At 31.9% G+C, this 16,834-nt stretch overlaps 1 protein-coding gene across 2 annotated transcripts; it reads right to left on the reverse strand.

The window, feature by feature from the left end:
- Nucleotides 1-570: 570 nt before the first annotated feature.
- KLRF1 (killer cell lectin like receptor F1) lies at nt 571-16,626 on the reverse strand. 2 transcript variants are annotated; one of them, XM_087442773.1, is made up of 6 exons: nt 16,444-16,626; nt 8,869-8,967; nt 7,593-7,748; nt 3,389-3,528; nt 2,887-2,987; nt 571-960 (listed from the first exon to the last, which is right to left on the reverse strand). In XM_087442773.1, the coding sequence occupies exons 1-6, from the start codon at nt 16,526-16,528 to the stop codon at nt 852-854; spliced, it is 690 nt and encodes a 229-aa protein (XP_087298899.1). In that variant the 5' UTR covers nt 16,529-16,626; the 3' UTR covers nt 571-851. The 2 variants fall into 2 exon arrangements, with proteins under 2 accessions (XP_087298899.1, XP_004438699.1); XM_004438642.3 differs by having other exon boundaries at nt 2,887-2,999.
- Between the last annotated feature and the right edge of the window lie 208 nt (nt 16,627-16,834).

Raw genomic sequence — 16,834 nt, forward strand, 5'->3', positions numbered from 1 at the left:
TGTGGTTTGGGAGAACTACATAAATTACCCAGAATTTCCAGCGTTAAGGTTTATATCATAGAAATGAAAGTGCTACTGTTTAAGAAAAATATTCAGAATATTTATTGCAGCATAGTTTATAATAGCAACAACCTGGAAACAAAGTTAATGCTCATCAATAAAAGAGTAAAAAATTTATAAATCCACACTATAATGCAACTCAGAACTGTTTGAAATGTGCATAGAATATTGTTAAGAATGAAAAAAGCAAAATACAGGGGCTGACCCAGTGGCGTAAGTGGTTGGGTGCGCGCGCTCCGCTGTGGCGGCCCGGGGTTCGCTGGTTCGGATCCCCGGCGCACACCGACGCACTGCTTGGCGAGCCATGCTGTGGCAGCATCCCATATAAAGTGGAGAAAGATGGGCATGGGTGTTAACCCAGGGCCAGTCTTCCTCAGCAAAAAGAGGAGGATTGGCAGATGTTAGCTCAGGGCTGGTCTTCCTCACAAAAAAAATAAAAAATAAAAAAAATAGAAATAAAAAGTAAAACAATGAAAAAAAGCATAATACAGAAAAGCAGACATAATTTGATCCCATTTGCTGTAAAATTAAGAAATGAATAAAAATCCTGAATATAAATACATGGGCTGACACAGGATTATATTATCACATAAAAAATTGGAAAAGCATATTTTACATGGTTAACATGGGTTACTCTGAGTCTAGGACCAATGTACATGCTGGAGGGAAAATAAAGAATAGATTTTGGTGTTTAATTGCTATTTTAAATTCTTACTCCTAAAGAATAATATTAGAATCTAATAGGCAAAAAATTTGATCATTGATTATTCCATTATCATTTTTTTTTAATTCTAATATTGGCAAATCCATTTGAAAACACTGCTGCAGGTTTCAGAGTAAATTTTGTTTTCCTTGATGGCAGCGCAACTGTTTTCTTTAGCTGGACCTTTTATGAAGAATCTGCAGAAGAGAGGATAAATACGTTGTTAATCATTGTTGCTGAAGACATCATTTGTGTTTTTAGCTAATACTCTCCTTTAATTAAAAGGTAACTCAAAATTTCAAGGCATTTTCAAATACCTTGACTCACTAAATATTACAATATCTCTGTAACTTGGTATTACTGTCTGTGATTGGTGGAGAGCTCCCAGAGAGTCTATTTGCAAATGACGGAGCTAAGAATAAATTTGTGTCCGTATTCCTGTTCTAGTATTCTTTCCATTGTTCTATGCGGTCCGTTAGATTAAAAATTAAGATCAAGTCCACAAGGACAGCTTGCTTAACCTTTCTTGGCTTCTCATATCTAATTATACAATAGTGATAATAATATTTACCTCACGATATCTTTATAGAAGTTAAATGAGTTGTTTGTAAAGAACTCAATACACAAACTGATCCATGTAAGCTCTAAATAAATTGTATATTTATTGTATTATTTATCCATAAAGCAATATGTTAAATACAATAATAAAGTTGTCTATAAAATACTGTAGTATTCGTGATTTATTCTGTTAGGAATTTATTTAAACTGAGGACAAAGTTCAAGAAAGAATCATGGAAAAGATGCACATCATCATCAAAGCTTCCAAATCAATAGACGGCAGGTAAGTACTGAATTTTCATAGAGTTAGAACTCAATATTAAAGGTAATGTTGAGTGGATTTGGCATGAGAAAAAAACCTGTGTTAGCATCTTCATAAGTAATCTATCAGGTAATATTCAGTGATACAACTCTACCCTCAGATGACGTACACATATAATTTTACTCTCTATTCCAAATAATATCTTCAATTGACTTCCTTTGATTAATGTGGTGCAGTGATATATAAAATAAGTAATATTTAATGGTGAAATAAAAGTGAAGGGAAAATAACACAATAGTATCATTAAGTTGGTTACCATAGTGTATTCATTTCTTATCACTGCTACAATAAATTACCACAAACTTAGGGGCTTACAACAACACAAATTTGTTATCTTACAGTTCTAGATGTCCGAAGTCCAAAACTGATCTTACAAGACTAAAATTAAGTGTCTACAGAGCTGCCTTCTGCAGGCAGTAGGGGAAAATCCATTCATGGCCTTTTTCAGCTTCTAGAGGCTGCCTGAACAATTTGGGTCACAATCACATTACTTGGACATCTATGTTTATCTTCACATCTCGTGCTCTGACACTACCCATACTTCCTCCCTCCTATAAGGACTCTTGTGATTACATTGGGCCCACTTGGATAATCCAGCATAATATTCCTATCTCAAGATTATTAATTTAATCACACCCTTGTAAGGTAACATATTCACTGGATTTGAGGCTTAGGATATGGACATCTTTGGGGACCATTACTCTGCCTAACAACATAGGGATAAGATTTGAATTTACTGGTTTTACTATTAGTATATCTAATTAAATATTTTATTATAAAATTAACATAAGCACACAAAAATGTTATGAAATTTTAAAAATCTTCAAAAATCTCATGCAATTGAGAGAATTTTGGAGTATTTTGTTCTGTCTTGTATTTTGTTTGTATGATTATGATAATCATACAATACAAAAAATTGTGTATAGTTTTTTTTTCAATTGCTAAAGATGGCTAAAGTAAGCATTGAGAACTTTGAAAACAGAAGGCCACATTGGTTCTGTCCACCCTTCTATGTAAAGTGTGAGTAGTTTTTAAACAATAAATGCACAACCATTATTGTTTTCAAATCCTTTTGCTAAAATATCCCTCATTATTGCAGTGAACATTAAATTAATTTTGATCCTTTCAAATTCTTTAGTACCAAGAACAAATTCAGAATTGATTTTGGTGGACTTAGAAGTGCTTTATGAAGATACTTTCTACAATAAACAATAAATCCGATTGACTTTTAGGAAAGACTCACATCTTTGAATCTAATGGAGAACCATCCACCCAGGTCCATGTCCTCCTCAGGGAGGTAAAGTTAAGTCCAATCCACACGTAGTTTGATTGTTTCAGGTTTTTCTGTATAAAAGACTAAACAGTGAGTGGTAAGTAACTTCATGAATAGAATGTTTTAATAATTCAGACACACTAAGTGAGCTTTTAGAATTTTGTTTGACAACTAGCATTCTACATGAGGATTCTTATATTAATCATTTCATATCTTCTTTACACACATTATATAATGTATTATGTATTATATGAATTCACACACATTACTTGCAAATTGAATACAAGTATTCAGATTAGGACTATCATGAGTCAAGTGAGGCACTGGCTTCAAGCATAAAATTTAAGAGGGTGCCAAAAACTCAGTAATAGAGATAAATGATAATTTAACGGAATGATAGGAAGAAATTTGAGGAAAGTCATTTTTAACTGCAAAGAGGCTAATGCCATAACCAGGATGCTACACCACTTACCATTTCAAGTTGGTCCTGAATGATTAGTAGATGAGATTGTCTTCCCAAACAATACCCATAGCTATCACTCCAACTTTTCATCTCATTAGAGAACCAATAACACTTTTCTTGATATTTGAACCATTCTGATGGGCACAATCCTATAGGGAAATGGAGGAAACAAAGAAAAATTAAATTACATATGTGGACCGGCCCCATGGCTTAGTGGTTAAGTGTGCACGCTCTGCTACTGGCAGCCCAGGTTCAGATCCCAGGTGCGCACCGACGCACCACTTCTCTGGCCATGCTGAGGCCGCGTCCCACATACAGCAACTAGAAGGATGTGCAACTATAACATACATCTATCTACTGGGGCTTTGGGGAAAAAAAAGGAGGAGGATTGGCAATGGATGTTAGCTCAGAGCCAGTCTTCCTCAGCAAAAAAAAAAAGGAGGATTAGCACGGATGTTAGCTCAGGGCTGATCTTCGTCATACACGAAAAAAAAATTACGTATGTATCTCTGAAAATTGACAGTGAGAATAATTCTTAAGTGTTATATGAATAACCGTGGAGCTATGATAAAATCACTCATAACAAAGTGTTATGGACTCATCAGGTGTCCAAAATGCAAATGGTAATTTATGGGAATTAGGAAAATTAACTTAGTAAAATGAAGCAAAACCTGGAGATAAAGGGATTTTTTTCATGCCATTATCTAATATAATTACTAAAGTAATATAAACCAATTAAGATATATATTGCATTAATACTATTTGAGAGATTAGATAAAATATTATCTATACCATTTTCTTAGAATTTTTCCATACAAACGTTTTAGGGGACAGGCCTGGTGGTGTAGTGGTTAAGTTCACACTGTCCACTTCAATGGCCCCAGGCTCACTGGTTCGGATCTTGGGTGCGACCTACATGCTGCTCATCAAGCCATGCTGAGGTGGCGTCCCATATAGAGCAACTAGAAGGATCTACAAATATGAAATACAACTATCTACTGGGTCTTTGGGGAGAAAAAAGGAAAAAAGGAGGAAGATTGGTAACAGATGTTAGCTCAGGGCCAATCTTCCTCAAAAAACAAGTTTTAGAATCTCTCTCGTTTTATGTCTATAAATATCTTTTTAATATTTCCCTTTTGATATTAAATAATATTGAGATTAATAGCAGTTTTTTTAACTGCTTTATAAGTTCATCAAGTCCTTTGACTTTCTTAAATTTAAATGAAATTGAAGTCTTCTCACATTGAAAATATCTGAGACTTTTGGCAAATAATGAGGGAAAGTGAAGTATCTGTAAAAATATAAGTGTAGGCCAACACAACTATTTGAACTTGTAGCCATTACCATCTCCTTTTTTATTGAGGTAAAATTCATGTAACATAAAATTCATCATTTTAATCTTTCTAAAGTGCAAATGTCCTGGGTTTTAGTATGTCCACAATTTATGCAAACATGACTACTATCTAATTCCAAAATATTTTCATCACCCAAAAATGAAACACCATAAACATTTCTAGCCACTACCCATTCTCCGCCCCCCCAACCTTGGCAATCACTAATCTTTTCTGTCTCTATGGTTTGGACTATTATGGACATTTCATATAAATGAGATCATATAATATGTAGCTTTTTATGTCTGGCTTTTTTACTTAGCATAATGTTTTCAAGGTTCATGCAGTTGAAGCATATATCAGTACTTCATTCCTTTTATGGCTGTATAGAATTCCATTGCATGGAGGTAGCACATTTTGTTTATCCATTTATCAACTGATGACATTTGAGTTATTTCTACTTTTTGGCTATTATGAATACTCCTGCTATAAACCTTCATGTATGAATTTTTGTGTAGATATATATTTTCCATTCTCTTGGGTGCATATCTACGGCTTAAATTTCTTGAATTCTGTGGCTAACTTTTGAGAAATGGCCAAACTATCTCCCACAGTGCTGCACCATTTCACATTCCTGCTAACAATGTATGAGCAATTTCTCTACATCCTCACCAACACTTGTTATATTTGTTTGACTATAGCTACCTCAGTGAGTGTGAAGCATTTTCTCATTGTGGTTTTGATTTTGCATTTCCTTAATGACTAATCATGTTAAGCACCTTTTCATGTGTTTATTGACTTTTTGTACAGTTTCTTTGAAGAAATGTCTACTGGTGTCCTTTGTCCATTTTTTAATTGAGTTGTTTGTCTTTATGTTTTGGAGTTATAAGAGTTCTTCATGTATTCTGGATATTAGACACCTATTTGATACATGATTTTGAAATATTTTTTCCCATTTGGTGTGTTGTCTTTTCAATTTCTTGATAATATTCTTTGATGAACAAATTCTTTACTTTTAATGATATCCATTTTATCTATTTTTTTCTTCTGTCACCTGTGCTTTTGATATCATATTTGAAATCTTTGTTTTATCCACAGTTATGAAGATTTACATCTATTTTTCCTTGTAAAAACTTTATAGTTTAGCTCTTACATTTAGGTCTTTCATTCATTTTCAATTGATTTTTCTGTATTATATGAGCTGGGTGTTCAAATTCATTCTTTGCAAGTGACTATCCAGTTGACCCAGCCTCATTTGTTGAAAAGACACGTTAGATAATTTTGGCACCCTTGTCAAAAATCATTTGGCTATAGGTGTGTGGGCTCAATTCTGGACTCTCAAATCTATTCCATTGTTCTATGTCTATCTTTAGGCCAGTAACACGTTGTTTTTATTACTGTAGATTTGTCGTAAGTTTTGACATTGGAAAATGTGAATCTTCCAAATCTGTTTTTTCTAAGGTTGTTTTTGCTATTCAGGATCCCTTGCAATTCCACATGAAATTTGGGATTGCCTTGTCCATTTCTGCCAAAAAAGCCATAGGAATTTTGATAAGGATTTCTTTGAATCTGTTGCTCGCTTTAAGGTTACTATTGTTGTCTTAAACAAATTGTGGTATATACATACAATGGAATATTATTCAATCATAAAAAGGAACAAAGTGCTGATACATGATACAACATGGATAAACTTTAAAAACATGCTAAGTGAAAGAAGAAAGACACAAAAGGTCAAATATTGTGTGATTTCATTATATGAAAATCCGGAATAGGTAAATCCATAGAGACAGAAAGCAGATTAGTGGTTGCTAGTGACTGGGGGGGAGAGGAATGGGGAGTAATTGCTTATTGGATATGGGATTTTTTTTTTTGGGTGATGAAAATGTTTTGCAACGAGATAGATATTGTGATTACACATTTGAATGTCCTAACACGCTTGAATTGTTTACTTTTAAATGGTTAATTTTATGCTTGTGAATATAGCCTCAACTAAAAAAGAAAAAAGTAATAGGAAATTAATATCTTATAGTTTGACATACAGTGTTTAGACTTTAATGAATGTTTAATGGTGTCTATATGATTCTATGTTTACCTATCAAAGCTTCTTTACCTCTGAAAATGTTCCATTACAAGACCCAACATAATAACGAATTAGCTAGTCAGAGTGTAAAATATGTGGCAAAATTACAATATTTCAAGTGGTTTGGGACTTGTACATGTAAAACAGATAGATAATCCAAAAGAAAAGTGTCAATAAGTAAACCATAACATATATGACATTTTTATATGTGACAAAGGGAACAACACAAGCTAGTGGATTAGAGAAAAATTCTTTGATAAATAATTATAAAATAAATTAATCTGCACCTTTCTCACATATCATACATGATATATTTCATACATGAAATAAATGTCAAAAGCTCAAAGAATAAAGTGTTAAAAAGTAAACTAAAATAAAATAATTGAAAGTAGAAGGGATTGTTTTCCAAAATTCTACATGATTGGAAGTTCTAAGCTTAAAATCACAATGGATAATTTATTAGATATAACTACTTTTATCCATTTTGTATTTCAAAAAAAGGATAAATAGACAAAAAATAGTTATTTATATGCTGCCTTATAATCGCAATTAACTTTCCATATTTATATGTCTAAATTTGATTTTAAATTCCTGGAGGGAAGGGCCTATTTGTTAATTCTGTTTTACAGCTCTCCTCCCACTGCAAAATAATTTTAAAATATATCAATCAAGTTTTGAGTGAAAAGTAGATTTATATCAAATATTTATCTATTAATTTAATCTATTGCATGTCTGTTCAATAGAGTTTTTCAAACTCAGACAGTCCGAAAGATTAAAACAAGGCCAAAGCCTTGAGAGATACCTGTATGGTCTGCAGCTCTTGAAACACAGCGGCCTGCGTCCTTATTACGTATGTTTCCTCTTGTGTCACTATTCATGTTCAGGTTTCCAATGTCATCATGCTGGGTGATATTTGAATTATTTCCTTTCTGGCATTTTAGCAACACTCCCTGAGAAACTTGAACACAGGATTATTTTAAGGTTGGTTGAATACTTTCTCTTTGCAATGTCTCAGAAACAAATTCTTTCGAATGATTCTGGTGATTGGAAGAAGATAGCTAGATAACTAGAAAGTTAGATAAATAGAAAGTTTCTTTTTAATTTTCATATCTATTTAATGAACCATAATTTCAAATATTACGCAATCAATTCGTTTATACAACACATATTTGTTGAGGATCTATTCTTGGCTGGGCATTGTCCTAAGAACTGGTGTTATAGTAGTAAATAAAGCGAAGTTCCTGCTCTGGGGGTATGCATGCTTTTTCCCTGCTTACTTAATCTTTTGCTGAAACCTATGATACTCTGTTTAGCCCATTTTGCCATAATTATTTACTTAAAATCCGTTTCTTCCACTAGAATATGAGTTTTCTCGCCATAATTATTCCTTTTGTGTGTGTTTGTGAGGAAGATTAGCCTTGAGCTAACATCCATTGCCAATCTTCCTCTTTTTTGCTGAGGAAGATTGGCCCTGGGCTAATATCTGTACCCATCTTCCTCTATTTTATATGGGACACCGCCACAGCATGCCTTGACAAGTCGTGCGTCGGTCTGTGCCCTGACCCTGGGATCGAAACCTGTGAACCCCTGGCCACCAAAGCAGAGTGCATGAATTTAACCGCTAGCCACTGGGCCGGCCCCTCATTTTTTTTAATTTGAGGAATTTGTAACAATGTTTCGGGTATGGTAGTTGCTTAGTAAATGTTTGCTGGATAAAAACAAGAGCAAAATAAATACAATCTTAGGTAAAATGTATAAAAATTTTTAAGAAAAATAATGGAATTCTACCTAATCAGAAGTTTCTAAGATATCCAAAAGTATAGTTTCCAGATACACATCACACACTCACACGCACACTCTCCTCTTATTAGACTATATGTTATGTGAGGACAAGATAATTATCTGATTTGACTACATATAAATACATTACTATGGAGCATAATATACTGCTTTATACATACTAGTTCCTTATGAAATCTTTGTGAATGTAACAAAGAATGAATGAATGAATATAAAAAAGAGTCATAAAAAAGTAAACGTTTTTCATATTTTTATTTAATTAAGATCTTTTAACTTACCCAACACAGTCAGGGAGATTAAAGTCAAAACCAGAATACCATTTACTGTTCCAGATATTCCCAATAATATTTTATACCGGTGCAACATCACAGAATAACCTGAGAGATTAATCACATGAATTAGCTTAGAAAGTACATTTGCAAGAAGTGATAGCAATTGTGATAATAGGATTGTATATAATATTTGTTTTGAGTTTCAAAGAATATTAGGCAAAGGCATAAAGCCCAAATAAATAGAAAAATATATACTTATTTTTATTTAATAATTACAATACTCTGGATGGTCAGAAGCTATGATACATGTTATATTGAATCTTAAGAAATTGCTAATATTTGACATTATTGACTGGTGGAAAAAAGAATTTTAATCTATACAGCTAATAATTCCCCAAACCCACACATACACACACACACACGTATATTCACACAAATAAATACTTTCTAAATAATCATTTACTTTAATGTAATATTTGCAAGTCATTTGACTTGTTTAATTTACTAAGTATATAATACAAGTCAGATTTAACTGTGACTCCTGGTACTTGCTATTTTAATCTAAAAAAAAAAAATCCAAAATTCTTCCTAATCCATGCAATAAAGATGTTTCAGCTTCTTGTTAGATGGTAAACTCTTTAGAAGTTTTATTTTTCATGTACCTACACTGCTAGGTTCAGATAAGAGTGTGAACTCAGTTATGGTTATTAATCAACAAACTGATATCATTAGACAGAAAGGAAATAGTCACATTTAGCGCCTCGAGTATATATGTTATTTTTTTCAACCTTACTAAAGAAGACTTAGATCTGGTGGACATAGGCTTATAGAATTATATGAGTAATTAATTTATACTGAGTAAATGAACATCTATATTGTGCATAGTAGTTTGTCTTTATCAAAGATAATTTTTGCAAGTGCATTATGTTAATTGATAATAAATCACTCCCCATAACTGTGATTATCCTTATTGCTCAGTCAATAAATTGAATTATTAATACTAAAATTCATATTCCAAATACCCTTTAACCCTGTGGGAATAAACTACATTTGAAGTTGCCAACCCTGTCAAGAAAGAGCGTGACAAACCATGTAGAACAGTGTTTCAGAGAAATAGTACACAGTTTTTCTCTTTTCATAATATTGACAAAAATAGCAAAATAAGATTTATCAGAATTCAATTAATGAACATCCTGCATTTCCAAGATTATTTTTGAGTATTGTAAAATATTAGTAATGATGACCAATAAATTCTGAGAATTCAATACATGTAATAAAAATGCCATTGATTTATTTAAAAAATCAGACAAATGATTATCAGAAAATGTTAGGAGAAAGGATGTGAAAGCCTGTTCAAATTCAACTCAGACTGAATTATTTCCCCTAAGCATCACGAAATGACCTTCACAGCATGAATTTGAGGCATATTAAGGATCAGAATTATGGAGAAAATAACATTTTCATTATCCTGTGTTTTCTTCTATAGAAAAATGGCATAATTTGACTTCTAAGGTTAAAATACAAGATTTTTACCATCAAAAAATAAAAGTAATTAAAAAGAATTACTCTTATGAGTGCCCATACAAAAATCTTAAATATGCTATTTGTAGCTAAAATATACCATGACCATGTTGAGTTTATTCTAGGAACACAAGGGTTATTCAATAGTAATAAATCCATTAATATCATATTAATAGAGCTAAGGGAAAAGGTATCATCATCCCAATAGATATAAAAGATGTAACTGATAAAATCCAACAACTTTATGTTAAAAAATAAATCAGGAATTGATGGGTACTTAATAAGCACAACAGTTTTTTTGTCTAATGACGCAGACATAATATTTAATTGAGAAACACTGAAACTTTTCCACAAAAGTTCGGAAAAAATTAATTAACTCCAGTAAAAAGTTGAAGGAAAAAAACTGTTAAAAATAACTATAGATACAATAATTTGTTAATGAATGCACAATATAAAAAGAGGTAAATTGTGACTTCAAAAATAGAAGAGACAGGCATTAAAAGAGTAGAGTTTTTGTCTGCAATTAAACTTGTTATCTGTGTAAAATAGAGTATTATAGTTATAAGATGTTTTATGTAAGCCTTATGGTAACCACAAAGCAAAAGCTACAATGAATACATTAAAAGAAAAGGGAATCAAAGCCTACCACTATGAAAAATAATCAATTCACAAAGGAATACAGCGAGAGAGAGAGAGAAAGGAACAAGTGAACTACAAAAGAGCCAAAAAACAGTTAATAAGACAGCATTAATAAGTCCTTACATATCAAAATTACTCTAAATATAAACAGATTAAATATTCTAATCACAAGACATAAAATAGCTGGATGGAAAAAAACAAAGAAGACTTAACTACATGTTGCCTACAAGAGACTCACATCAGCTTTAAGTACACATGTAGGCTCAAAGAGAAGGGATGGAAAAAGCTATTCCACGCAAATGAAAACTAAAAGAAAATAGAGATAGCTATACTTATATCAGAAAAAGTAGGCTTTACATCAAAAACTGCAGCAAGAGACAAAAAAGGTCATTATCTAATGATAAAGGGGTCAGTTCATTAAGAGGACATAATCATAAATATATATGCACTCAACATCAAAACACCTAAATACATTAAGCAAATACTAACAGATCTGAAGGAAGAAATAGACTACAATACAATAACAGTAGGGGATTTCAATCCCCACATTCAACAATGGATAGATCATCCAAACAGAAAATCAATAAGAAAACACAGGACTTGACCTAAAGTTTAGACCAAATGGGTCTAACAGACATACACAGAGCATTCAGCAAAACTAAGTTGGTTTTTTTGAAAAGATAAACAAAATTTAAAAACTTTTACCTAGACTAAGAATAAAAAGAGAGAAAGCTTAAATAAATAAAATCAGAAATGAAAGAGAAGACATTACAACTGATACCACAAAAATACAAAGAATTGTTAGACTACTATGAAAAATTACACACCAACAAATTGGACAATCTAAAAATAAATAAATTCTTAGAAACATACAACCTACCAAGACTTAATCAGGAAGAAATAGAAAATCTGAACAGAATAATAAACAACAAAGAAGATTGAATTAGTAATCAAAAACGTCTCAAGAAAGTAAAGCCCAGAACCAAGCAGTTCCCCTGGTGAATTCTGCCGATATTTAAGGAAGAATTAATGTCTTAAACTTTTCCAAAAAATTCAAGATGAGGGAACACTCCTGAACTCATTTTACAAGGTCAGCATTACCCTGACACCAAAGCCATATAAGGATACTACAAGAAAAGAAAGTTACAGATTAATATCCTTGATGAATATAGATGCAAAATTCTCAACAAAATATTAGCATATTAAAAAGATCATATTCCGTAATTAAGTGAGATTTATCCCTGAGATGCAAGGAAGGTTCAATATGCACAAATCAATAAATGTGATTCACCACATTAATAGAATGAAAGATAAAAATCATATGATCACCTCAATAGATGCAGAGAAAGCATTTGACAAAACACATCATCCTTTCAAGATAAAAACTCTCAACAAACTGTGTAATGAAGGAACATACCTTAACATAATAAAAGGCATATATGACAAGCCCACAGCTAACACAATACTCCACGGTGAAAGCTTGAAATCTTTTCCTCCAAGATCAGAAACAAGACAAGTCTGCCCACTCTCACCCCATCTATTCAACATAGTCTTGGAAGTCCTCGCCAGAGCAATCAGGCAAAAAAAGAAACAAAATGCCTCCAAATCAGAAAAGAAGAAAAAAAATTGTCTTTGTATGTAGATGATATGATCTTATATATAAAAACTCCTAAAAACTCCACCAAAAAAATTGTTAGAACTAATCCACAAATTCAGTAAATTTGCCACACACAAAATCAACATCCAAAAATCAGTTGCATTTCTATCCACTAACAATGAAATATCTGAAAAGTAAATAAAGAAAGCAATCCCATGAACAATAGCCAAAAAAACAACAAAAAGTTAGGTATAATTTAACGAAGGAGGTGAAAGATCTGTACAACGAAAACTACAAGAGTCTGATGAAAGAAATTGTGAAAAGAAATGCAAATAAATGGAAAATAATGCATGCTCATGGATCAGAAAAATTAATTTTTTTAAAAGGTCCACACTACCCAAATCCATCTATAGATTCAGAAACCATCAACAAAATGAAAAGGCAATCTATGGAATGGGAGAAAATATTTGAATATCATATAAGATGATATCATATCTGATGATAAAATGTTAAAATCCAAAATATATAAGGAACTCACACAACTCAATAGAAAAAACCCAAACAATTCTATTAAAAAATGGGTAGAGGATCTGAAGTGACAGTTTTCCAAAGCCAAGCAGATGGCCAACAGGTAAATGAAAAGGTGCTCAATATCACTAACCATCAGGAAAATGCAAATCAAAACCACAATGAGATATCTCTTCACACTTGTTAGAATGGTTATTATCTAAAAAACAAAAGATAATAAGAGTTGGTGAGGATGTGGAGAACTTTGAACCCTTGCACACTCTTGGTGAGAATGTAAAATGGTACAGCCACTAAGAAAAACAATAAGGAGGTTCCTCAAAAAATTAAAAACAGAACTACCATAGGATCTAGCAATCCCATTTCAGGGCATTTACCCAATGGAAATGAAAACATTATCTCAAAAATATATCTGCACTCTTACATTAATTGTAGCATTATTCACAATAGCCAAGATACGGAAACAACCTATGTGTCCATCTATAAATGAATGGATAAAGAACGTGTGGTATATATACAACGGAATATTATTCAGTAATTAGAAAAAAGGAAATACTACTATTTGGGAAAATGTGGATGGAACTTGAGGGCAATATGCTAAGAAATAAGCCAGATAGAGAAAGACAAATTCTGTATGTTATCACTTGTGTGTAGAATCTAAGAAAGCCAAACTCATAGATACAGAGAGTAGAATGGTGGTTGCCAGGGGCTGGGGAGTGGGGGAAATGGGAGATGTCCAAGTTTACAAAGTTCCAGTTATAAGATGAATAAGTTCTGGGGATCTACTGTACAGCATGGTGATTATGGTTAACAATACTGTATTATATTTTTGAAAGTTGCCAAGAGAGTAGATTTTAAATGCTCTTCCCACAAAAAAGAAACGGTAATTATGTGAGGTGATGGAGGTGTTAACTAATCCTACTATGGTAATCATTTTGCAGTATACAAATGTATCAAATCATCACATTGTACACTTAATCATATGCAATGTTTTATATCAATTAGATATCAATAAAGCTGGGGAAAAACATATTCCAAATCTCCACTTCTATTTAATATTTTGGAGAGGTACTATTCAATGCAATCAGATAAGATAAAAATCGAGGTTAAAAACATTAGAAAAAGAGGTACAATTATTTGAAGACAATATGTGTTTGGCAAAACTAAAAGAATCATTGGAAAAAAAGGACTATAATCACACAAATAACAAAACAATTTAGTAACTGCAGTATAAAATTCACATACTAAAAATCAATTGCCTTTATATATCCAATAACCTTTTAAAAACACAAATGAAAGGAAAGCATTACCTATGGATAGCTAACAAAACAAAATACAAAAAGAAAACTAGAAATGAACTTAACAAGAAATGACCCAAACCAATATGAGAACTAAAGAAAAACACAAACAACAAAAAAAATTGAATAACATGTATATAGACTTGAGCAAATGGAAATTCAACTGTGTTTGGATTGAAGGCTAAGTACCAAAGAGATAAATTTTCCCTAAGTTAATTGATAAATTAGGAAGTATTTTAGTATACTATAAAACTATATTAGTTTGTTTTGTTTATTGTTTTTTGTGGCGAATGAGTCTGCAAATTATTTGAATACTAAACAATTATTAAATAAAATTATTTGGAAGAACAACCAAGTGAGAATGGCCAAGTAAACACTGCAAAATATGAAAATACAAAATGGTACAATCCTATGGAGGGATATTTGGAGAAAACTAGCAAAATTACATATGCATTTACCTTGTCATCCAGTAGTCTATCTTCTAGGAATCTGCCCCAGGGACATATTGGCAAAATATAAAAAGACATATGTGCAAGGCATTGCAACACTATTTATAGTAGGAATATAATAGAAAAAGAATGCAAACATCATAAATGTCCATCAATAGGGGGACTAATTGAATAAACTACAGTACGTCAACTTAATGGAGATATATTCATCTATGTAAAGGATCAAAGTGTGTGTGCGTGTGTGTGTGTGTGCGGGCGTGTGTATAATGAGTTTGGGAGGGAAGGAGGGAGAGAACAGGGTGAAACGGACAGGATAGGAGCTGGATTTATGAGAGTTGCAGATCTTTGGAAGTACCTTGCTATATTGGTTTGACTGAAAATATGTAAATGTTTTACATAATTATAAAATAATTATATGGTATCATATGTATATATGTGCAATATATAATTGCGTAACATGTATACTTATATATAATTATAAAACAAACCAAAATGAAAAAAGTGATCCTTAAAAATAAAATGGAAAATGAAGTAAGGGAACCTAACAGGATATTAAGTTAGTGGCTTAACTATAGAGAAAGGAATTATTTCAAGTGATTTTAAAACTTAATTTGACTGTGCAAGCCCAATGGAATATATAGTAAGAACAAAAAAACTGCAAACACTTTTTAGTATTTTCTTAAGTAATTATAGTACTAGTAATACTATTTCTATAGTGATTCTGAAACTATATATAATTATATATATATGACAAAAATGTTATTTCTTATTGTCATTAACACCAAGATATGAGAAAAGATATACGATCATGAAGTAAAGTAAAACTCTATGTATAATGACAAGGGTTAGATTGTCAATTAGATTCAAATGTAGTATGTCTTACTTAACCCAAACTTCACTAAATATTAGCAAATGATACATCAGCAAATAACACTTATATATCCAGGAGCTGTAAATTTATTATTTTCAGCTTCCTGAGCTCTTTTTCTTCATCAAAACACATTTTGGTTTCTGAGTGACATCTACAAACTGAGTGTGAAAAAAGTTTGCACAGAGGAGCCATTGCGTTTTGTGGTCTTTCAGGTTGATATCTCTATTTCCCAAACCAAAAATTTTCGCATGGTGAAAAACATATTTTAAAGTTTTTGACAAGCTGAATTAAAATTTGGCATTAAAAAATGCCATATTTTATGAATGATAAGAAGGTAGATGACTGGCACCAAATATTCATTTTTTTAATTGTTAATTTTAATTGAATGTGTATATTTCCTGAGAATATCCATAAGAAATTATATGAGACAAGACATTGCTTTGAAAGAAAATAGCTGTTCATTTCACATTGATAAATGAGAGACAGACAGAAACACCGAGAGACAGAGAGACAAGACCGAGACAGAAACAGAGAAACACCAAAAAAATGAAACCATCCAAGAACAGAAAAGAAAAGAATAATGGAAACTACTGTTAACATTAACATTCATATTAATATTAATCCATATTAAATCCATACCCATCTAAATCCACACCAGTTGACAAAAACTGAATTCCATACCTTTAAATTTAAGTTGAGATGTTTGGTTAGAACTTCTTTTATTCGCCTGTACGTTCAATGTCATGTATCTTTCTTCATCCTGCATCTTCAGTGGAGTGAATGTGTGTATGTTTTGTTTTTCTAAGTATTATATGTAATAAGAAAAGAATAATAAACCTGCTGCTAAACATAGATTGTCCTCAAATTGTCCACTCAAGGTACACAAGAAGGTTCACAGTTTCATCTGTTGGCGAAAACCTCAGAGGAAATGTTTTGTTTTTCTTTTAAGTTTATTTCCTATGACCTAGATAACACATAATTTTTCAACTGTCTACCACATATTGAATTTAATATGATATTTGGTTCTTTTAAACGTTTCTTCTGATAAACTCATAAAGTCAGAAAAATGGAA

This window comes from Ceratotherium simum, chromosome 17, assembly GCF_057802395.1.
Source record: "Ceratotherium simum simum isolate JZ-2026a chromosome 17, ASM5780239v1, whole genome shotgun sequence".
NCBI classification, from domain to species: Eukaryota; Metazoa; Chordata; class Mammalia; order Perissodactyla; family Rhinocerotidae; genus Ceratotherium; species Ceratotherium simum.

Excerpts from the sequence above, each read along its gene's own strand:
- KLRF1 (XM_004438642.3), bottom strand. The coding sequence starts at position 16,528 with ATGCAGGATGAAGAAAGATACATGACATTGAACGTACAGGCGAATAAA. Across the intron at positions 7,749-8,868 it reads AATCTCCCTGACTGTGTTGG|TTTCTCAGGGAGTGTTGCTA; the intron begins GTAAGTTAAAAG and ends CCTGTGTTCAAG. Across the intron at positions 3,529-7,592 it reads AAGAGCTGCAGACCATACAG|GATTGTGCCCATCAGAATGG; the intron begins GTATCTCTCAAG and ends ATTTCCCTATAG.